Here is a 22,820-nt window from a genome sequence, read left to right on the forward strand (position 1 = left end):
TTTCAAAGAAGTATGCCTGTGTCTAACCTAGCTTTGCATTTGATTAAGGAACCAACTCTTAGCTTTATTAAAGCTTTAATAGACAGTCCTTTGGATTGCAAAGCAGAGACCAGATCCATTAGCGTGTCATTGACTGCCATTATGCAACTGCTTTGAATTTTCATGGCTCCACATGTGCTACACTTGGATCTCAGCAAGGTAATTCAGGTGCTGGGCAAGTGCTTTTGATAAGGAGTTGCTAGATAACAGATTCCATCTCTAATGACATGGTTAAAATGCCATAGTAGTGTGGTGTGGACGAAGTATTTTTTCAGTACTGCAAATAAATAAGTGTGCAAGCTGCTCTTTTCAGGCAAGAAGAGAGGAACTCAAACAGAAAGACTTGAAAAGTATTATTGTTTTAGGTTAATCTATTTTTAAAGCAAGATATCAAATATTTAATTGAAGCTCTGTGGAAAATTAAAGAGCTTGATTTATGTAAGGAAGCTGACACCTCTGCCAGGAGCCGTTACGTAGTAGGTTAGCATCGTCAGGCTAATGTAACTTAATTATGGGTACTGAAAACAAAGCATTTAGAAATGAAGTCACAACTGAACAGTCACCATGCCTACAAGTGACAGAAGTAGAATAGTTTCATCAACTTGAGCGAAAAACTGAAGCCCATTCGTGAAATCAGTGTGTGTCTCGCCCGAATGAGCAGTGCAGGATTAGACTTGATTGCACATCATGCCGGCACTAGTTAGAAACATAGAACAGATGTCAAGTAAATAGGGAAGTGTGGGACCAAAGAGATGTAATTGTAAAAATGTGCCCAAGGATAAAATAAATTGATCCTAAGACACTAACAAACATTCTTGTATAAGACAAAATGAGTCTTTGTACTGGGTTGGCTTTTATTTTCTTGCTAATATTGCATAACAGAACTACACTGGCATGATGAGGAGGGGGGATAATAAAATAACTTATCAATGCACTATTAACTCTATATGCTCTTACCTAATAATAAGATATTGATGTCTCCTTTAATGCGTGTCCCATTGTTGAGAACTTTCTCATTACCCTGCAGTAGCATACACAAAATAGCTTTTTTAATATACTCATGGTCGTGAATGTTTGGTGCTAAAGACTTGCTTAAATGGTCAAAGATATCCTATTTAAGAAACAGCAAACACTTACATTGCACATTACCAACATTAGAATGGAATCTCATTATCCATTAGCCAGTATTAGTGCAATTTATAACTTACTTTAGTTTGAGCTTTGCAGAATTTCTTGATCTTTGCCACGTTATCAGCTGAGAATGTAGGTCCTATTTCTTTGCTCATCAGTTTGATATTATTAGGCAGCATCATTGTCCTGGGTATTTTCCTCCAGATGCCGAGAAATGTCATGAGATTAACTATTAAACAGATGAACGATTAAATACATATTGGACCATTGTTTTCACACTACAGAAAGAATGAAATTCAAAGAAATTATTAAATTTATCCATTCTATTATGCTTTAGTGAGTGAAATCCACACTAAAAGGGGATTCAGTGAAGTTCGAACAGCAGAATTTAGAAGAACTAGAAGTACATCATGTAGCTTTTTCGTGCTGGGGATTTAATTTCTTCCTTACCCTGCAATATGAAGAGGTGGGATATTTGTATGCTGTGGAGCAGCATGGTGTGACATCCTATCGACGAATGCACTCTGGCGTTAGGGCTACCTTTGACGTGAAGAGAGAGGACAACTCATTTTTTGGTTTGTTTTCAAAAGTCTTGTCAGACGCCGGGGCTTCTTCTAAACACTGATGGGACAAGCCTTGCAAGCCTCAGAGAGTGAGAAAAAGCAATCATCTCAGAAGCCTGAATTTTAAAGCAGAAAGCAGGGAAACACCACTTTAATCTCTATGTTATGAACCTATCAATCTTTAGTAAGTTTGCAGGCTTTGTAAGGAAGCGCTGGAGAGAAAGCTGGTGCTTCAGAAGGGCCATGAGAAAATGCTTCAGCAAGAGGAGAGTGAGTGCAATCGATCCAAACCGTCTAGAGAGAGGTGAACGCAGCCCAAGATCTGTGTGTGAGCCACTCGAGCACCCCAGGGCATGGTTGTATCTCCCAGGTAAGAGGACTTGAATGGAAACTAAATAAAAAACTAATCCAATATCAGCTCAGATTGCCTCTGGGGGCTCCTAACAAGCTTCTGTGTTTGCTGAGCCTGTCCCTGCCATGGTGCCCAGGCAGAGCTCTCCTGGCTACCCAGCCTGGCCCTGCCCAGGTGAGCATCCACCACAGCCACCCACGGAGGGGCTCATGGAGGAGCAGGGAGACAGCTCAGGGGGCCTTCAGCTATACCTGGGGAGGGGCCAGGGCCAGGTAACAGGAGGAATTTTGGCAAAGAGAAGACCAAGGAGGAAAACAGTTGTTCTCAGCTCCACAAGCAGGGTGGCAGACAGCGCCGCCAGGCACTGAAACAAAAGGAATCTGTCTAAGTGGATCCTCAGGGAAAAAGCTACTGGGTTTTCTGTAATCAGTACAGAAGAACATTACAATGGAATTCAGAGCACTTGAAGCCACACTGATGAGAACTGTCTTAACTGTTCAATAAATGCCACCCCCTCCTATTTGAGCAAGTTCCTCTCAAGCTGGTCCTGACAGGCAGGTCCTTTGCTGCCAGGCCCAATGGCAAGGCCAGCTGGCAGTGGCTCTGGGAGGGAATGTCATGCAAAGGTACCTTGATGGAAGGAGATTTCTATGACCACTTATTCCTCCAAAAGAATTTTTTTTTTCCTATAATTTACTTTTCATGTGATATTTTTAACGTTGTAAGCAGAATTGTCTGCTCTTGGGATATGCGACATTTGGGCATTTCGCCACCAAGGAGAAAGATGGATGGCAAGTCCAGCACCTACAGTCACTCAGCAGTGAGGAAGGAAGGAAGGGAGGACATGAGGACAAGTGAGTTGCCTGTGTGACTGTTCCAGTGCCTGCATTGCCCTGAGCTGCAGCCAGAACCTTGAGGTAAATAAGGACACCAGGCTCTGAGGAGGCATCAGCCTGGAGACATCTGCTCTGCACTGAGGGGCTCCCCACCGCAACCGGGCACCCAGGACCAGCCCCAGCAGTGGGCACCCAGCCAGAGCAGTGCTACCAGCAGAGCAGGGAGGAAAGGCTGTATTAATATTTGCCTTTAATACTTAGGGATTAAGAAAACCCAACAAACCAGTGCATATTGCCTTTTATACAGCTGAGAGACAAAACACAGACCAAGTTACAAAAAAGCCTAAACCCAAAATAATTACATTTTGTCACAATTCCTTCCACACAGCCCAAGCTACCAAGGAAGCGAACCGCCAGTGCCTGGGGAGAGACATGATTTGCTCCACAGTTCTCTTCAATCCCAGCACGAAAATTTCCAAATGTTTGAAACAGGGAGCAACTAAATCTTTTAATGCTCTCTGAAAAGCAATCAGCTCACCGACCGCATCATTCAGCAGCCTCCAATATAAAATAATTAAACCATGAAAAGCTGCTGCAGTAATCTTACTTTAAAATCCTAAATTCCTTTACATTTTGAGGATCTGATGGCATTGACTCCAGTCAGAGACACAGAGGCAGGGCAGAGACTGCAGGAGCTTCTCACAGCTCAGCTGAACACCTCTCTTCCACTTCTTGAGCAGAGGCAGTTTAACTTTATGAAGAATTGTTGTTGCAGTAAAACTATCCAGGAGATACAGCTAAATCCAAATTCATTTCATTTCCAGACAAATTATATTTTGATGCAGGTCACTAGAAGCTAATCTTTCATCTCTGTTTTTCATACATGAAAATGAAAAAAAAGGAATTTCGGATTAAGCTGCATTTATCATACTAAATAGAATTAAATCAAATGGAAAATTGCATAAAGAAACTCAGTTAAAACAATCAAATTAAAAAGCCCTTTACCTGTGTGAATGTAATCCTTGATTTTCTCAGAAGAGAAGAAAACCTTATTATTAAGGGAGCTTGAAAGGGAGACTGGATTACCCTTTTCCCATTTCCCTGCCCTTGAACCGTCAGTCTGTCTTTATGAACAGATTTTGCTTCCTGTCTGTCAGGCAAATTCACCTGCTTGTTCTCACACGCTATAAAAACTCGTGTTTTCAGTACTGCAGAAGCACTTGAGCTGTATGGTAAGCAGCAGACAAGTAGCAGATAATTTCTCATTTATGCATTTTTGTTAGTTGCATGCATATATACACAGACACACAGGTGCATACACACACCTGCATTCAGTAATATAATGCAGCTTTAGCAAAAGAACCAAGCTCACCAGCGGCTAGCCTGCTTGTAACAACCTTTTATCGATAGTCTGACTTTTAAAGAGCTCCTGTTGGAAATAGCTTACGGTAAGTATTAAAACCAAAAAGAAATAACAAAGCCTTCTAGAAGATACCTATTTAGAATTATCTCACAAATATTTCAACATAATTGAAGGAATTATAATCCTTTTTTCCCCAAAAAACTCCAAGTCTTCCATTACATCAATTAAAAATGCATTTATAAGCTTGGCTTATGGCAAAATCGAGAGCAATCAGCAGCGGTTGTTATGGAGAATAGCTCTCAGGGAAGAATTTTTCTGATATATAACACAGGCCTAAGAGGCTCAATAATGCCTTGGGTCAAATTTTGCTGATGAACATTATCTTAGTTTCTTGACTGGAGTCCCCTCTGGCTTCTAAAAATCCTATTTCATTTCAGGGAGAATTTTGTCTGAGAAATAAACGCAGAAAACCATGCAGTAAGGTTGGTTTCACACAGACCTTTTGAAATGCTGCAGTTTGGGGTCCAAGACAACATTTACTTTGTTCCTTGGTATTTGGGCACATTTTGTTTAGATCCCTAATGAATGGGTATGAACTGCATCCCTTGAGAATTGGGAGTGGGTTGGTTTGTGGGTTTTTTTCCCCCGGTCAGAAACAAGCATCCCCTAATTATGGGTGCTCCACTGGTAATATTGCTTGAGTCTCTGTCAGTACCAACAGAAAGTTGTTACACCTTGGAAAAGTGTGCAAGAACAAAAATACCAGAGTCAGAGTCACGTATATCTTACAAACACAACATGCTGATATTGTTTTAGTGGTGGGGCTGGAGTATTTCAGCACATTTTTTCCTAAAATCTTGATTTTTGCTTAGCATTTTTGAATAAGATCCAACATAAGTTGCCAGTAAGAATTTGCATTTTAGCGTGAAACTTTGAAACTCATTAGTGAAGACAGTGACTTTTAAATACAAAATACCACTTCTGTCTCTGAGAGTTCCTGAGCTGTAAATCATTAGAGATGGGGAAAGCAGTTCTAAGAAAAATCCCAGTGTGTCCTGTTCCCATTCCCTTGGCAGGATCTTCACTCGAGGTTACTGCAAGGGAGGTGACACCGGGCTGCAACCTTGGGCTGAGCTGCTGTGGCTCAGCTTATGCTGTCTCTTTCTTTGTATGTTGGTCCTTTGTGTTTGGAGATGAAAGGCACGGTGTAACAGAGAGGCCTCTCCTCTCTCCTTTAGAAACTGCCTTCTCCTCTCTGGTTTTCCAAAGCTCAAACACAAGACTTTGAAATAGATTTCAAAGCTGCATCTTGTATATGGAAATTCATGGCTCCGGGCAGGTTCATGATCAACCCTGAGATTTCAAGCTTAAGAGTAAGAACCTGCAGCCTAAATATAACTCCTTTTACGTGTGCTTAGCCCATCTCTGTTGGTTTGGGTTTTTTTTTGTTGATGTTTGTTTAAAGCTATCAACAGGAATAAGAAGATAACAGTTTTCATAGATGATCTATATAGTTTTACTTCAGGTGTATAAACCAATTTTTTCATAAAAACACTAGATTAAGGAAATATGAACACAAGCCATTTGAATAAGCTACAAAAATCAAATTCCATCCACTAGCTATCAAATGTAAGTGACAATACATATGCTTAGGAAACTGAACCCCATGCAACTAGACAGTAGCCAAAGGTGGCTCAGTAGCTGCCAGAGTGAGGAAATAACCAAACCAGTTTCAGGGCAATAGGAGCAGAAATACTATGCCATACACTGGGCTTGGGGATGGGTTCATTGCAGGTCAAGCTGGGATTTGTACCGTTTGTTGCTTTTTTGATTAGTGGGCTTCTTATCCTTGGCCCATCGCACTCCCGCTGGAGGTTCAATTTCCAAGTCCTAGATTTTAGCGCTGCACAAGAAGCTCAGATTGAACTCTGTAAAGCAAAAAATGAACACTGTAGACACGGTGAAACAACACTTTTCTTCTTTTCGGTAAATCAGCTGTAACCACTTTTCATTATAGGAAGCAGCAGACAAAAATGTTTGAGAAATCCATAGCACAAGTCTGCAGACCTGTGTGGGACAGGTGTAGACAGATGGCTCTGCCCATCTCTACTGCAGCTTCACTGATTTGTTGGTAAAAGGAAAAATTTCAGGGCCATGAAAATGGCCAGAAAGCTAGAACACTTCTAGGCTGAGAAAGGCTGAGAGAGGTTGGGGTTGTTCAGTCCGGAGAAGCCTCTGGGGAAAACTTTATTGTGGTCTTTCAGTATATAAAGGATGGCTTATAAGAACAATGGGGAGAGGCTTTTTAGCAAGATGTGTAGTGACAGGTGGAGAGGCAGTGGTTTTAAAGTGAAAGAGGGTAGATTTAGAAAGAAAACTTGTTTTTATTATTATTATGAGGCAGGTGAGACACCGGAACAAGTGGCCCAGAGAAGCTGTGGATGTCCCATCACTGAAAGTGTTCAAGGCCAGGCTGGACGGGGCTTTGAGCAACCTGGTCTAGTGGGAGATGTCCCTGCCCATGGCAGGGAGGTTGGAACTAGATGATCTTCAAAGGTCCCTTCCAAGACAAACCATTCTATGTTTCTGTGAAACACTAACCCAGTATTTCCAGCATAATCTAATCTTTTTGAAGGATAAAAATACCCATTGTCTTCAGGAGGAAAGTGGAGGGCTGGTTACCAGGACGGCCTGTGCTTCATTTCCCAGGAGCAAAGGCTACCTGGAAGTAGCACTTAGTATAGTTTCCAGCTGTCATAAGTTTCTCCCACTTACAGAGCTGCCGTTAAATAAATAAGACAGTTCTTCAGGACTCTGCCAGACCTTCTGCCAGTTCTTACAGTGCTTAACCGTTAGAGTTTCCTCCTGGTTTCTGTTTGCATTAATCCACGGGAAACTCAGTCCTAGAGACCTGCCTCACCGACCCCCATGCTCATTAAGAATAATTGTTGATACTGTATAATGGAATAGCAACTGTGCAATTAAAACTGCTCCTTCCCATGGCAGAGCTTTTATGGGATTGGCAGAGAGGCCCAATGAGATCTGTGAGCCCATCTATCACCCTCTGCAACCCCTACAGCTGGTTTCATCTTTTGCAGCTGTGTGCCAGTGTGACACTGTGTGGCACGTACAAGTACTACAGCAGCCACTGCCACATGAGGCAAGAGGACACGTCCTTCTGCTTCACTGCCAGCTCCTTAGCCTTGGCATCTTAAATATGTTGTCTCCTCCCTATTTTCTTTCCTTTTCTTCTTCTTCTTCCTACTCCAGACTCCCTGTGAGGAATAGTTTTCATTTAATCCAAGGGTGTTTGGCAGCAGATTCCTTTTGTCCTGCCCAGGAGTCAAGGGCATTCTGAGGTCTCACTGAGCAATTAATAAATGTTTGGGTCATATTTTTAGGCTCACATTGTGACAGCTTGGTTACTCATCTTGAGCTTTCCGCCTTTGGAATTTGACGGCCAGAATGGGGAGAAGGATCCCTACCCCCCTTCTCAAAGCCACTTTTCACATCAGCTCTTCATTGTGCAGAGTGAAAAAGAACAGCAATGCTTTACTCCGGGAAAGAAGAAATGCTTGGATCTGGGCAACTGGATAAAAATATACTGTCAACTTTCAACAAAAATTGATCTTCACTGAGTGTGACAACCATAGGTAAGAGAAGGAAAAAATAAATCTACATGCAGAATACAATTGATTTTTTGCTCAACTGCTAGAGGTGCTATTCCAAGAGCTGCCCATAGGGGCAGAGGCATTGGTTCACAAGCAGTCCCAAGGGAACTCCTAAAAATCATGCTGCCGTGGGAGTAAGGCTGCTGGGGAGGTGGTCCAGCAGCACCAAGGGACTGCGCAAAAATCACCAAGAGCAACCACCCAAGCAGCCCAGATTTTCTGTTAGTTCTGCAGTGGCACATCCCATCATCTGCTCAGGGAATGGAATGAAGGGAGAACAGGAGAGATTTGCCCAGGCTTGCAGCTTTTGTTCACCCTGTGAACTGGAGAAGGTGGCTACCTATGACGTGAGTAGTTGGTGACACAAAGCATGTTTACACCTGGGCAACAGAGCGTGGTGTAGTCTCCCAAGCTAGCGACGACCTGAGCTGGCACACCCTGCTGCAACGAAAGACTTGGCTGATTAGTCCCCGGTGTCATGAGAGAGGACGTCAGGCCCTCTCAGCATCCTGAATCCCATAGCAACTGGACTCAAGGACAGGAGACCCAGCGAGAGGGAGAACAGGGTATACACACACCTAACAGATCTAGGGGAGCTCTAATAAGTGAACATATCACACCAAGAGGAGCAGCAACATCTACGAGCATTAAGCTTGCACTTCCCAAAGAGAGGAGAGCTGTGTTTTCAAGTCCTTCCCCTGCCTGTATTCCTTATTTGTATTTATAGGCAGCTACAGTGACAGGACGTTTATGTCAAGCTCAATGACTACTATAACACACATAAACAGAAAACGTCTGCCTTAGAACAGCATTTTCCTGACAGGGAGTTTGCCACATTTTGACTCAGGCTATAGTTCTTCCCTTTCCCTTCATACATCAAATGCTTTCCCACAGACATTTTCACTCAGCCTTGAGCCAGTTGACTGAAACATAACAAAAATTAAATACGTTCCCCTCTTTGGAGAGTGGAGCAGAGATGTGAATGAGATTTTTCTTAGCTTGTGAAAGTAATTCTGCTTCCCTCTGTCCTCTGTCCCCTCCCCCTGGCCCTGATGCACATCCTGCCTCCAGACACGCTTCTCCCCTCTCCCAGATGTGAGGGTTGGAGGCAAGTAAACCCCATCTGTCTCAAATCTAATGGCAACCACTCTGGCACATTATGCCCTGCACTATTTCTCATAAACATATGTTAATAAGTCCCTCCCTAAAAGCCTCCACAGCTACTGTTGTGCTGGGGTAAACCTTCTTTGGGCCCAGGATCAGCAAACGAAGCTCCAGCTCAAGGGGAATTTGGGACACTGTCAACTTAACTGCATGACGTGGATGGCTGTAGAGCTGACATTCCTCCTGTTGCCAGTATTGGAGGAAACATGAACAGGCAACCTAGAGCACAATGTTGTTTTGTCTCTGATTTTCTCCCCACCCAACAAACGCTTCAGAGACTTTCTACAAAGCAGAAATACTTGTGCATGGTCTTGCACTTGAAAGCATATCCAAATTATAATGGAATACATTTCTCTAAAACAAAGATAATACGTTGAGGGCTTGGGAAAATAATGTTTTAGGTGAATGTCTGCTGGAGACAGGAAAGCTGTCTGGCAACAAATTCTTTAGGGAACACAGAGCTCGATACTCTTGCTGAAGGGGATCGAGCGGAATTACAAGACAGGGAAAAGTAATGTGCCTTGAGAGGTTAAATGCAAAAGCCTGATTGCTCCTCTCAATTATCCCAGTCTTACTTTGTGAATTCACTATTTGAGAAGTGCTTATTTCCAAATTATACTGAGATGAGCAAGAGTATAACTCAGTGAAATCACTAAGCAAAAACTGACCCATTTTACGTAATACGTGCAACACAACTCGTTTAGTACAACAAATTCTGTACACTTTCGAAATATCATGAAAATAGTGTCTTTAATGTACAGTTTATATACTTACAATACGCCATTTAAATTTGTTCATATACATTACAGGGATATTTATTTGCACCTGGTTTAAATAACAATCTGCCTTCAGCCTTTTACACAAAAGCCCAAAACAGCACAGAATTCCACAAAAACCATGCTTCATTTTCTAACGGAAATGTACTAAGCCAAAGTTTTGGCGGTTTCTCTTTTTTTTTCCCCAAGTGTTACTTTTTTGACCTACTCAAAGTGAGTCTAAAGAGCTACAAACTAACAGATATTTTTAATATAATTCAGAAGATTGTCCAAGTCAAGAGAATCACTCTGCAGATACTCGCACTAAAAATTTGGTTATTACGCACAGAAATGGTGAAAAACTCCTGGACTATTAGGAGTTTAAGACGTAACAAATGAAGAGTCATTTATTGCTAGGTCTCAGCAAGGGGCCTACATTTCCCCTCTGCCCTGCCACCCCTAATACCACAGAAAAAAAGGATGATCCCTCATTTTGATTAAGATTTCACTCCTATCTTCCAGTTCAGACACAGGAACGCTGTGATTTCAGAGCATCAAAAAGAGGAGGCAGGAGAGCTGGGCTAAGCCCTTGTGCTTTCACACAAGGCTGGTGTTCAGCTTTTACATCGCGTGGTGTAAGCCCTGCCTGGCCCACCGGCAGGACTCTGCTGACCTGCACCGCTGGCAGGCACCTTGCTGGGCAGCACGCACGTAGCTGGTGCCAGCACACTTTACTTCGCGGGGAGACAATCAAGGAGTTGATTCAGGATGAAAACACAGGAGAAAATACTTCAAGTATTTAAAGACAGACATGAAACAAAGAGGGGTTTGAGGCAACAACGCTATTTAAGCTCTTTCTCTTGAAGCTGTGGTTGTGGAATAAAGTCCAATAAAGTGGCAAGTAAAACTGCTGTATTGGAAAAAACCCTGCGTAATCCACAGTTACTTCAAATCCCTGCTTCTAGCTGCAAAGAAAACTTCAAAATACTTTTTCCTTCTATTTTGGATGGACCGATTGTCTTCTGTCTCCAAGTTTCTAGCCATAGGCAATTTTTACAATAGGGCAAGAATAAGAACACAAATATGCACTTTGAGTTGATTTCAATAAATCTTTGGTTAGCCCGCCAGGCAGCAATACACAGAATCTTACTCCTAGTCACAATGAGTGTTTAACGGAAATCAGCATTTCCCCGCAGGTTTCCTCCCCATCCCTCCCTTCCCCGGCCTCCAGAAAAGCCCCCACGCCAGAACCCAGCTCTCACCACTGAAGGCAGCATCACTCCTTGCGCCACCACCCGACTGTTTCATAGGAAGGATGCATTTCCTGGAGTGTGACAAAGAGACGGCTCCATACAGAACGACGTGCCACGTTTTTTTGCTACCAAAACCCACCGACAAACTAAAACCTTGAGGATAACGCACAACTTCAGACACCAACAACTAAATAAGCACCAGAGGCCTTACATTTATTCAATCTGAGGGAAGAAATCCAAAGTTAGGACTGCCCTATCTTAGTAGACTGCCTCTAAAAAGTAAGAGATTTTAGGTCCACTCTGACACGACGTATGCTGTCTGAACTTAATGGCTACATCTCTGTCAGCAGATAAAATGGGCCAGAGTCTGCTCTCAGGCCCTAAGGACAGCCAATACAGCTTTTATCAACATCACTGAACTCCATTACCCTCCAAAACCAGGCTGGTTTCTCCCACTGCTAACCTCTGAGCTGTGCTTGGGATTTTGTCTGGGATCACCCACTGCACAGGCTGGTTGGGTTGCACCAAACCAGGCAAGAGCTCCCACCAACAGTTCAGCAGCGAGGGACTCCCACAAGGGAGTGCCTGTGTCCCGTTGCTGCTTGGTTTGCAAGTCCTATCAGACACTGAATGCAAGTCCTACTCACATCAGCTGGTAAAAAAAAAGTTTGTATCGCAGGCATATTCCCCAGAGCCTTCGGACACTTCCTAATCACAGTTGGGAATGTTAAAATAACCCTTCACCTCAAAGTACCATAAGCAGCATAGCATCTTGTCACCTTTTAAAGATTTAAGTCTCCAGGTTTTACATGCCATCCTTCTGAAGAGACTGCGTGGTTCTCTACTAAGTCCTGAAGTTCTCCTCCTGTCCTGTTTCAAAGGTGCCACCATTCCTTTATTGCCAGGGACTTCCCATGCGACCAACACGTTCACATCCACCTGCCCTGTTCAGACTGCCTTCTACAGCTCCAAGGACGCTCCTGACCCCCTAATATAATGTCAGTGAAGCTCAAGAAGAAAGCAAATAAATTAGATTCCACAGGCATCAGTGCTGGCATAACCTGAGAAACTACACAGCGGTGGAGAGGCCAAAGCCACTGCACTCCAGCTGCCTGGTTTGCTCATCCCGCTCCTGATTTCACCAGGCGCTTCAGTCCAGCTTGGCCATCACAGCAGGCAGCTCGATGACACAGTCACAGAACGCACACAACACAAAGGTTAGGAACACCTAAGCAACTTAGAAAAGCTTGGGAAATTATGGTGATGAGCAGCTAAGAGCAAAGGAAAAGGTCAAATGCTAACACATTATGCATAAAAATAAGTAAGCAGTGCCAATCAGAACAAGACAACTGGAAGGACATCGATAGCAAGTTTGCACTTAGAGGTTTGAGCTGTACTTCTGCACAAAGGCTCTGCTTCTGAAATCACTGCATGTTTCTGGGTCTTTCAACAGGCCAGTTACATTTTAGTCTATGCCTATGTGATATTAATGCAGCACTTATGAATGCAAATTCCACTAAGCTGCTTGCCAGAAAAACCACTCCAAGCAGATAAGCAGAGATAACAGAACAGGTGTCCATCTTTAATCAAAGCACGCTATTTTCTCGTGGATGTTAATAACCTGGGGGCATTAGCAATATGTAATGTTAATATTACCAAGACTGCAATCTCCTTAGTTTTGAGAGAGAGAGAGATATTTTACTTTTCTTACCTGGAATTAGTAAGCCAAGCAAACCAAAGAGAGGTACCCAAGACCTAAAATTTGTCCCTTTCAATTTTAAATGCTCATTTGACATAGCAAGGGTTAAAATGCAATTGACTTCAACTTGCACTTGCCTACCAACAAGCATAGACATCTGAGCAGTACTTTTATTTGATTTAGTCTTACATGCAGCTAAAATATTTTAGGACGCTAATTAAAAAGCATCCGGTGAAAGCTATTGATCTGTTTCTAAAAGTCAATACATTAAGAAAAAGAGTAGGATTACGAACTCTGGGGGTTTTTCTAGCGGGCTATTTTTTGGCTCACTGCTTTCTAGTATGCATATCAACTGAGATTTGCTCTATGGTTGGGAACCGGTGGTTTGCATTATTGCAAGACAAATGATGCATCTTGGCTTCTGGCATGAAGACATGACACAAAATTTGCCCAGGCAACAGAAAACCCCATTTGCAAATTAATTCTTTTTAAGGAGTAAATACGGTTGGGAAAATAGGCAGAATCAGCCTCCCATTTTTGTCCCTCCTCTGCTTTCTCTTAATGCTCCAACTACGTGCCCTACAATGGACAGAGAAATTCTTTATACTTCAAAAGGAAAGGCAGGTGATGGTGTCACCCTGGCCAGGGCTCTGCTCAGCAGCAGGTGAAGCTGCTCTAGCATCTCTGGCTCTGACCACCTGAGGATCCTGGGCACACACACTTGCTGAGGATGGACACCACAGACTGTTTCCTGAGGACCTGCATGAATCTTTGCATTCCGTACTACAAAGGCAGGGGATCCTGAGGGAGGTGAGACACTGGAATGCGTTGCCCAGAGAAGCTGTGGATGTCCCATCACTGAAAGTGCTCAAGGCCAGGCTGGATGGGGCTTTGAGCAACCTGCTCTAGTGGAAGGTGCCCCTGCCCATGGCAGGGGAGTTGGAACTAGATGTCTTTAAGGTGCCTTCCAACTCAAACCATTCTACAATTTCGGAGAGCTCTGCCAGCTACAAGGAATCAGCAACGGAATATCAGAAGTTAATCCTATTTCTAGCAATGAGAGCCATTACATTTGAAAAATCTCCAGGGGCAGACTAATGCCCCCTTCCCATCTCTGTGCTCCCTTTTGAGTGCTACCTCCACATGACATCTATTATAGTGAGTTTTTGCAGCTGGGCAACCGAATTAGCACATCTTAGGACACTACAGTCTGTCCCGCTTTGATACCCACATCCTCCTAGCCCACTGTGAACAACACAGGTGAACATAAAAACATCAGGAGCATTTCTCGTGGCACAAAACCTCACTTGGCCCCTTCCTACTGGTGTGCCATGCGCTGTTTCTGCTCCCTCCCACCCCACTAATGCTATATTTCAAAGGCATCCTACAGGAGTACCATCACCCTCCCACACAGATCCGACTGCAGGAACAGCGTCGCACATCGAGCACATTTCAGATGATTGTACCAGCAGCAGAGGAAATGTAAGGGGTTGTCTTTCTCCAGAGCGAGGCTTATTGCAAAGGCTGTGCTAGCAGGCTGCTGCGGGGGGCAGGATCTGCTGAGGGAAGAGTCTGTGCACTGAACTGCCTTTCCCATGAGAAAGCTGCACAACTAGAAGTCATGCTCCTTACTCCAGCCATCCGACTACAAAAGCAACTTTTGAAATCTACAGGTCATAAACTTTTAATTGGCCAGGGCAGAGTGGCTCAGTAGGAAAATCCCCCCTCTCCCTCCCCTCTGGGCAATGAGCTAAGCAAGACTCTTGTTTTAAAAACATTTAACTCTTTTTGCTCAAAGTAACATGGAAAATACATCCACATTACAGGTAGTCAGGAAGATACTGTTAATAAAAATATGCTGCAAGAATAGTGTATTAGTGGCACTTCACAGCAATTCTTAACATTTTCAGATGTAGTGTCAAAACAATGTTTTTGTATATCTGAACATGCTTTTGTTAACAGAAACGGAAGAAAGTCACAGCATGTTGCCAAATATTATTTGAACAGAAATAATCCCGTAAGAAATACATTTTTTGCAGTTAACACAAAACTGTAAACTGGATCGGTGTGTGTCTTTCAGCATCAAATTGTTCAGTAATAAATACGACTAAGTCTTAACAGACTACAGAGTAAAAGTTCCCTTAGTGTCTAGTTTTTAGCAGCTGTTCAACGTTTAGGGATGCACAAGGCACACCTCTGCAGATTCTCTACCTTTATTATTGACACAAGAAAAAAAAAAAATCCGTCCACCACTCAAAAATGTTTATCTGCATAGTAAGAATTTTTCTACTACTATTTACAGAAAGGGCTTTTAGTGCAAAAACCAGGAAGTGATGTATTAGCTGAAGTGCATTGAGCACATCTCATACAGTTTCAGTAATAACTAGTCAGCATCACATCTTGGGCCGCCAGCCATTAATGAACTGTAGTATTTTCTTAACCTGCAATTTGCTTAGCTTAAAGTCTTCTGAAAGGATTTCTTCTGTAAGCTGAACCAGTAAATTCCCATCTATCTTCTCCGTAACAAAAAATGATATGACATCTTCTGACAGACCAATAAACCTCAGCGATTTAGACACTTCCTCTATCGAGAGTCCAGAAAGGTCTGTGGGTGGCTGCCAGGGAGAGCCATCCCCACAAGACCTTGGTGCTAACTGGAGGTGGAGGGGAGACGAGAAAGGATAAGACACAGAGAACGTGTCCTGCATGCCCTTTTTAATGAGATACTGATCTTCCAAGAGGTCTGGAGAACCAGTTTTCAGCTCCTCCTCGGCACCATCTATTTTCAGTGGCAAGGGACACATGTCTGTAACCGTCTTCTCTTCACTTGGCTTCGGTGCCCGAGGAGGTAAGGCAGGACACGAATGGCTCTGCTTTGCGTTGCTGTCTCCCAGCGTTTTCTCGTCAGTGCAGTCTAGAGAGTAACTTGCTGACTTTGGACAGCTAGAGATGGTATTTGTGAACTCTGCTGGCGTCAGCGGGGAGTACCCCGCAGGGAGCTCACAGCCATCGAAGTCAAAAGTCAAAGGTGCTGGACAGTTTCTCTTTGGCGTACCTGGAGTCTTCTGTCTGGGGTAACTGTAACTCCTGCTTGGATCGAGCAGGAAATCACTCCTATTCAGGCCTTCAGCTGTTCCTGAAAAATGGTTTGGCCAAGATAACCTTGAAGGCAGAGCTTCAGTTGAGGGGCTTCCCAAAGGCATCATGATCTCAGGCTCTTTGGATTCGGTTTTCATCATGTTACAAGGATAGCAGGAAACAGGTGTGCTCTCAGCTGGGTTGGTGTTGTCGCTCTCTGTGACACTGCTTAAGGAACAAAGCAGAAAGGATGTCGTTAGTACAAAAAAGTATGGCATTTGAATAAATTCAAAAATCACCTGATGGAGTCAGAAGGTGGCTGTCACAAGGAAAGAATCTTCTCTCCTCTGGCAGAAATTTTCAGATTTGAATTAACAACACATCTGAATAATGCATCGACAGTTCTCTTACTCCTTCTACCAGCATGGCAAGATGCTGATATACCCAAAAGCCTCATGTCTTGGTGTCTCAAGCTTACAAAAAAGTAGATGTCTCAATTCACTTCTGCATCATGTCCCAAATGCTCAGCTTTTCCACTCCTGAATTCCTGAAGGACACCATCATGGAAAACCTTAACACACAGCAGAAGAGGTTCTAATCCTGTATTTTATAATCATATACCACAGACATGTCATTGTATGCAAAAGCTCCTAACGGGGGCAGGTGACCATTGCATCAGACCCAAGTTTGCATGACATAAGAGATCACAAAATGCCCTTTTAGAGCCAACATCTTCACTTGTTACAGCTCTCATGTGCACAGGACTCTTGCCCATTGTACAATAACACAGAATAAGTTAATTCTTACTGCCAAAGGAAGAGTTTTACCTGGAAGGGTAAGCAGACCTAACTGTGCATGTTCAAGTATCGGGCTTATCCCACAGGAACTTGCTTGTATGCCCATATCCTTAAAAAGCTATGCAAGAAACATCAGCTTTTCAAAGGCATCTAAAGAAAGTTCCAGGTGGTCAACTAAGCTCAGCCTAAGGGAACTGACAGTATTCCTGAGAGAGATGCCAACAAAAGCATAGAGTCTCTTATCAAAAGCAAATGTTTGCCACTTCTCTGCCACTTTCTAAAAGGAAGGCTGAAAGATTGGGTTGGTCGTTGTAATTCTGACCAATTAAGGCAGAACACCTGAAAAATAATTAGCAGATTTATAAAATCTTCACATAACACAAAGGAAACAAACATTTGAAAAAATATTTTAATGACTCACCTCTCTCTCCTGAAAACTAACTACCCAAGAAAGAAACTCAGTAGCCATTCTGTAACAGCTCAGTGAAAACTGCTTGAGAACGGCCAGCAGCTTTCAAAAAACCATCATAGTTTTGAGTGGACTGACACAATATCAGTTCTCTGTGTGCTTACAGTGAGTCAGAGGGGAAGCCAACCTGGACTTGTCCAGCTCAAAGACAAAGCGCAGATGCGAAAAACAGCTCTAATCTCTATCACTGCAAAATTAGTTATAAAACTCAGCCCTAATGGATGCTGTTTCCCTCTATCTAACCATCCCTCGGTCTCCACTCCATGCCCTCCAAACTTTTCACTTTTCCTGTTTATGTCACTAATACAGGTCTACCAGCTATAGCACTTGAATGTTTACAATAGCAGAGATTGGTGTCTTTTGTTGTTTTGTTTTGTTTTTGTTTTGTTTTGTTTTAATTCCCCCCCAACAGGGATACACTGTCAACTGGTCATTCCTGTTTGCTTAAAGGCCAACTGGTGTAACGTACACAGTGCAAAGTGTTTTTCACAAACCAAGCCATCGGGCTGCTCAGTTCAGAGAAGACAGTCAGTGAGGTGTTGTAAGCAACTAACCATGCAGAGGAATTAAACTGATTCATTCTGTTTCTGTTCTCTAATTCAATATTAAAAATGGGAACATTCAATGATTTAAAAGATTAACAGAATTACTGAAAACTGATAAAGTAACATTTTCTAAGAGCTTCCTTATTCATGCTCCAGCAAAATTACCTCACTTGGACTCAGTGCCAAAGGATGCAAAAGAAACATCAAAGACAGCTAAGTCAGGCATCGGGCATTTTTATGGGCATATAAAGACAAATCATACTGGTTTTGTTTGTGTGTAAAATATTGGCCGCAATCTCTCAAAATCCAAAATACAAGATCATTGATAAAAATGGCAACACTGGAAAAGCAACTTCACCAGCAATCTGGTTACTTCACACATTGCCAATTTTCTGGCAGGTTCCTCTGCAGTACTAGGTCAATTCTACCAAAATGGAGATACATTGTCTGGACCCAATCTGGAGATTAATTTCATGCAAATATTGTGAAGTTGTAAAGAATAACACAATCTGCATTCCTGAGAAACTTCACTTCTCACTGTTTTCCTGGTTTCTTCAGAGGCTGATGTGTTCTTAGCTACAAAGAGAGAAAGCAGCATTTGGTGCGCTCCAAATGCTGGGAGGTCTTGTGCTCAGCCTCCTGTGGAGTAGACCTTGACAGAACTACCCAACAGGCTTTCATAAAAACAAACGAGCAGCCTTGATCTAGAGTGATCGTTGCCAGATACATAACACTAAGCTACAAGTGTGCAGTGTGGCTTAGAAAGGCAATTCCAGCATAAGTTATACCAACTGCATCTGGGCTGAAATGATTTAAGTGGTATTTCAGATCAATTTGTAATAACCAGACAGGCAGTATCTTGTCACTGAAGAGACACAAAAATAATGGCAACAAGATATTTAAGGCAAAAACAAGGTGAGATTTCAGAAGGTGTACACGCTTTCTAAAAACAAAGAAAGAACACTGCATTGCTACGAAAAGGCGTGCAGCCACCTAATTCAAAATTTACTATCAACTTTGACTAGCCTGAGCGGATTTTCCAGTTCATGGGCTGGGTTTGTGCTGAAGGGGGTCTGATCTGGAAGCTGTCTGACTTTGTTCTGCTGTACCTCACTTTGCACTCACTGGTGTGGTGCTGGACTCTCTGTTCTCCATCACACCCACCCCGTACGTTCCCATATTGTTGGCACATTTCTGGATTACCACACCCCTTTTGTGCCCCAACTTATCAGAGCTGCCTGAGCTGCATGCATGTAGCCCTGGAATCCCAGCCCAAAAACTAGCTTTGAGATGTTCTGGTTTGAAGATTCAAGCCTTTCAAGAATTCTACAAAACTGCACGAGATTTTCCATTTAGACAGTGCCACCTTACAGTGAGATTATCCACGGCAATATGGGCACGTATTTAACATAAATTGCTATATCCTATCTAGTAAAACACAGTTGCTGCTGGAGCTTTGCTTCCTCTTGCATCTTCAAAAACAACTTGACAGATTAGCCCCTTTCACAAAAAGTCAGCAAGTCTGACACAGTACCATGCCTTTATAAACAAGTGCCTTCAAACACAATACTGCTAAATTTAACTTTCACGAAAAGTGCTAGCATGGGGCTCTCACAGCTCAGACACGTACATGTTGTGCAGTCCCGAGGAGTAGTAGGACAGAGTAGGGCTGGGAGAGCGGGTCTGCTGTCGTGCAGGTTTGACTGTGCGAGGAGGGATGGAAGGGCTGGTGGAGGACGGCTTCGAACTCCGTGGTGGGACGGGGGGAGCATTCAGGAGCCTGCATTCCTCTTTTACCTGTGCAAAAGAAGAACAAGTAAGTAAGCAGCAAGGAAATCTGGGCAACAGCACTCTGAGATCAGATGAAACACATCTGGTTCCGCCTTACTCTGTGAAAGGAAATAATTAAAAGTGGAGGAGAAGAGAAAAAAGATGCTGAGTATGTACACTTGCAACAGTACGTGGCTGTCATAAAGAAATCCAGAAGAACATCTTGTTACCGGTAGAGCTACTAGCAATCTTTTTTAGGGTGCTTTTCAGTAGTTTGATACCCACTAATTTAAAAAGTAGCAGCAATGAGATGACGTAAAAGAGCCTTCCAGTAACATAAAATATCAGACAGACTATTCCAGATATTTTACATTTTGTAAGGAGCAATTCATTAGGCCTAAACTTCATTAGTGTTGCTTATTTAGATGTAATAAACTGAGCTTACGTAATGAAAAGATCTCAACAGACTTTGATGTTTCCTGACTTACTTCACCATTCATACTCAGCCATCCAGCTCTAGGATAATTCCCAGCCTTCCTCCCCCAGGAACAGTACATGCATCTTGTATTTACCAGATGCCTGGATTCCAACCTGGAGCTTCAGCCCTTCTGTAGCTGCCAAAGCAGCCCAGGATAAGGTTAACTACAAAACGTGTAGGTTGAAAGGTGTGGGGCAGAAGAGCCTGTTCAAGTAACACACCCAGGCAACAGGTCTACTCTTCGCAACCAGCCAGCTTTGCAGCTTAAAACACATGCACTGCTTGTCTGAAATTTAGTCTGCTCTGCCCAGATAGGAGCAAAATATCAGGATCCACCTCCACCGAAAAAATGGTGAAATTAAGACCTTAATCTCATCGGTACATATTTTGGAGAGCAACTTTATTTAGAAAGGCTGGAGGTGAGCAAGGCTGCTGCGAATTAGGCTGCCAAGCAGGATTTCTAAGGACTTGTGACCTCCCCTTGGGCAAGAAGGGACCTCTATCTACTCTTGTCTGAAAGTCTTAGATGCACCAGAAAAGGGAAATTCTCTTCATGCTTGAGAGCTATTTTTAAATTTAACAGCGCTGCAGAACTAAAAGTTATCTTAGCAGCAACACATAATTAGCAATTAAAGTGATTTAATTTATTTAAAAACAAAATAAATGTGGAACCTTTTGCAATCCACTTCAGTGTTTTCAAAAATGCAACAACCCATTTAGTACTTTTGTGAAATGGAAAACTGGGGACTAGGACATTGTAGTACATTTTTTCTCTAATTCAAAACAAGTCAAAATTACAGGAAATGCCCAACAGCATAAAACACTGAAATAAATCTTGCTCTAAGGGTTCTTATTTGATCTTTCAAGAAAAAAAAAAAGAATCAATTTTATTCATGTTTGTTATTGAATTCAGGCATAAAACTCTTCAACCATTTTAGTGTTGTGCCCCAAGGATGTCTAAGGACTTATTTTTTTTTTTTGTCCCCTCAAGTCAGACTAGGAAAAGTTAATACTGCGTGCTATTGAATATATACACCCACGGGGCCAGAGAGACCATTCGGGGGAGCTTTTGGAGCATAGCAGATGGTCAAGGGGTTAAAGGGATTCTTTCCTGGGAAGACTGCTGGTATTCAAAGGTGCTGGCATAACAAAACAATGGCAAGCTCCCTTGCTGACCTAGATTTCATATCCAAAGGAGGCGGTAAATAATTACTGGTTTGCAGTCCCAGTTGGTCCCTGTCACAAGACCGTGATTACAGCTGCCAGACACAGCCCTCGGGAAACCCGGCAGAGGAGATATTTTGCAGATTAAACTGACAAGAGCAAGGGGAAGCTTCAGAGGACAGCGATCCTCACTAAGTCCAAGCACACAGCAACGAAATAAATGCGGGAGAGAAGAACAGCCACGGTGTGACATGACAGTCACCTCGATGGCTGCTGCTATTAGTAGCAAATACTCTTTTCTCCAGAAGCACTCGATGCCGCGTGGCTGCCAGATACAGATAAAGTGCATTTGCACTGCACGGCCTGGGACTACTAGTGGTCCCTGTCCGAGCCCTCCCGTGCTCCAACACTCGTTCCCATGACCCGGGGATGGTGACCCCTTTCTGACGGTGTGAGGTGGATTTCAGACCTCTGCTACTCCTTTTTCTTGGGGCCAACCCAAACGCCACCAGCATCTCCAGGACCCTGGGGTGTTGCTCCTGAACCTGGGCATCGCAGGTGCCCATTTCAAGGATCGCTTCTGAGGTCGCCTGGATAAAGTGCCCCCAGCAGCGGTGGGACCGCGAGCGTGACACAAAGCGGTTCGATGCTCCTTGCCGACTGGAGCCTGAACTTCCAGTAGATTCCATTGGGGATGTGCTTTAAATCAAACAGAAGAATAACCTCTGATGTTATGCAAATTAGTGTTTGGGGACTGGAGCAATTTCTAATTTACAGGCCTGAATTCAGAGGTTGGTTTTTTTTCCTCCCTTTCTGCCTTCATGCTACTTTGATTTTCTGAAAGGTGTTTAGAAAAGACACATGATAATTGAATGCTTCATCCTGTCAGAGAGAAGAAAACCGGAATAGCTTCTGAAATACCCAAATGTCCTTTTCTCTCCTGCAAACAGCTCCTGTACATGCATTTTAAATTTACTGCATGCAAAAATACAATTGCTAGCCAATCTTTACACAGAAATGCTATGGAATATCATTCTAGAGGGAGTGATGACTAAACCGAACGTTCATCAGCAGCTCCTGAGGTCTACTTACTCTATAAATACCCTACACAGAAACCAGGCAAACATCTCCTTGGCCTCAACCCACTGATGAATTCAGTAGGTCACTGATACTCATTCCAAAGCTGTTCCAGGAAGCCACAACACCGAGTCTAAATTATCATCATCCATGGAGATGTAGGGGGTTTGTTTTTATTTTTCATGGGGTTACACCTCTTGCCCACCTCTACATGTAAGCTAATATCTTCAGCAGATGTTATTTCTCCTACACGGCTGGAAACCAATACTGAAATTGCTGACAGCACTCACACATTACCTCAGTAATGTAGGGCACATATGGTGAAATCACACACTTTTCCAAATGACCTTAAAAGATGACATCTATCCCCAATGCCACCCTGCTGCCCCTAGGAGTTGCTCTGCCACAAGGTTTCCTCCAAGGGCGAGGGTCTGCACTGATGCTGCGCAGGTGCTCTCCCAGCACCCCAGCACCCACGCCTCAGGCATGACCCGGGGGAGTCAGCACCCCCCTTGCCAGGAGGGCTGTCCTCACCTCGCGGCCGAGAGCCGCCTTCCTTCCCCCCCTGCCCCCCTCCCCAGCGCTGGCTCCGGCACTCCTTTGACCCTGTGCTGAA

At 43.3% G+C, this 22,820-nt stretch overlaps 2 protein-coding genes across 2 annotated transcripts in view; one reads left to right on the forward strand and one right to left on the reverse strand.

Moving 5' to 3' along the window:
- The window catches only part of MEP1B (meprin A, beta), a 45,560-nt gene extending 37,638 nt beyond the window's left edge, over positions 1-7,922 (forward strand). The window contains exon 16 of the mRNA XM_009866196.1: positions 7,686-7,922. Within this exon, the coding sequence (XP_009864498.1) occupies positions 7,686-7,922 (237 nt within the window). The remainder of the gene's footprint in view (positions 1-7,685) is intronic.
- Positions 7,923-15,219: 7,297 nt separating this feature from the next.
- Positions 15,220-22,820, reverse strand: part of GAREM (GRB2 associated, regulator of MAPK1) — a gene marked incomplete at its 5' end in the record, with an annotated part of 73,271 nt that continues 65,670 nt past the window's right edge. Inside the window, 2 exons of the mRNA XM_009866197.1 lie at positions 15,220-16,132; positions 19,346-19,512. Of these exons, the coding sequence (XP_009864499.1) occupies positions 15,220-16,132; positions 19,346-19,512 (1,080 nt within the window). The remainder of the gene's footprint in view (positions 16,133-19,345; positions 19,513-22,820) is intronic.

This window comes from Apaloderma vittatum, unplaced genomic scaffold (assembly GCF_000703405.1).
Source record: "Apaloderma vittatum isolate BGI_N311 unplaced genomic scaffold, ASM70340v1 scaffold7153, whole genome shotgun sequence".
Taxonomy (NCBI): domain Eukaryota; kingdom Metazoa; phylum Chordata; class Aves; order Trogoniformes; family Trogonidae; genus Apaloderma; species Apaloderma vittatum.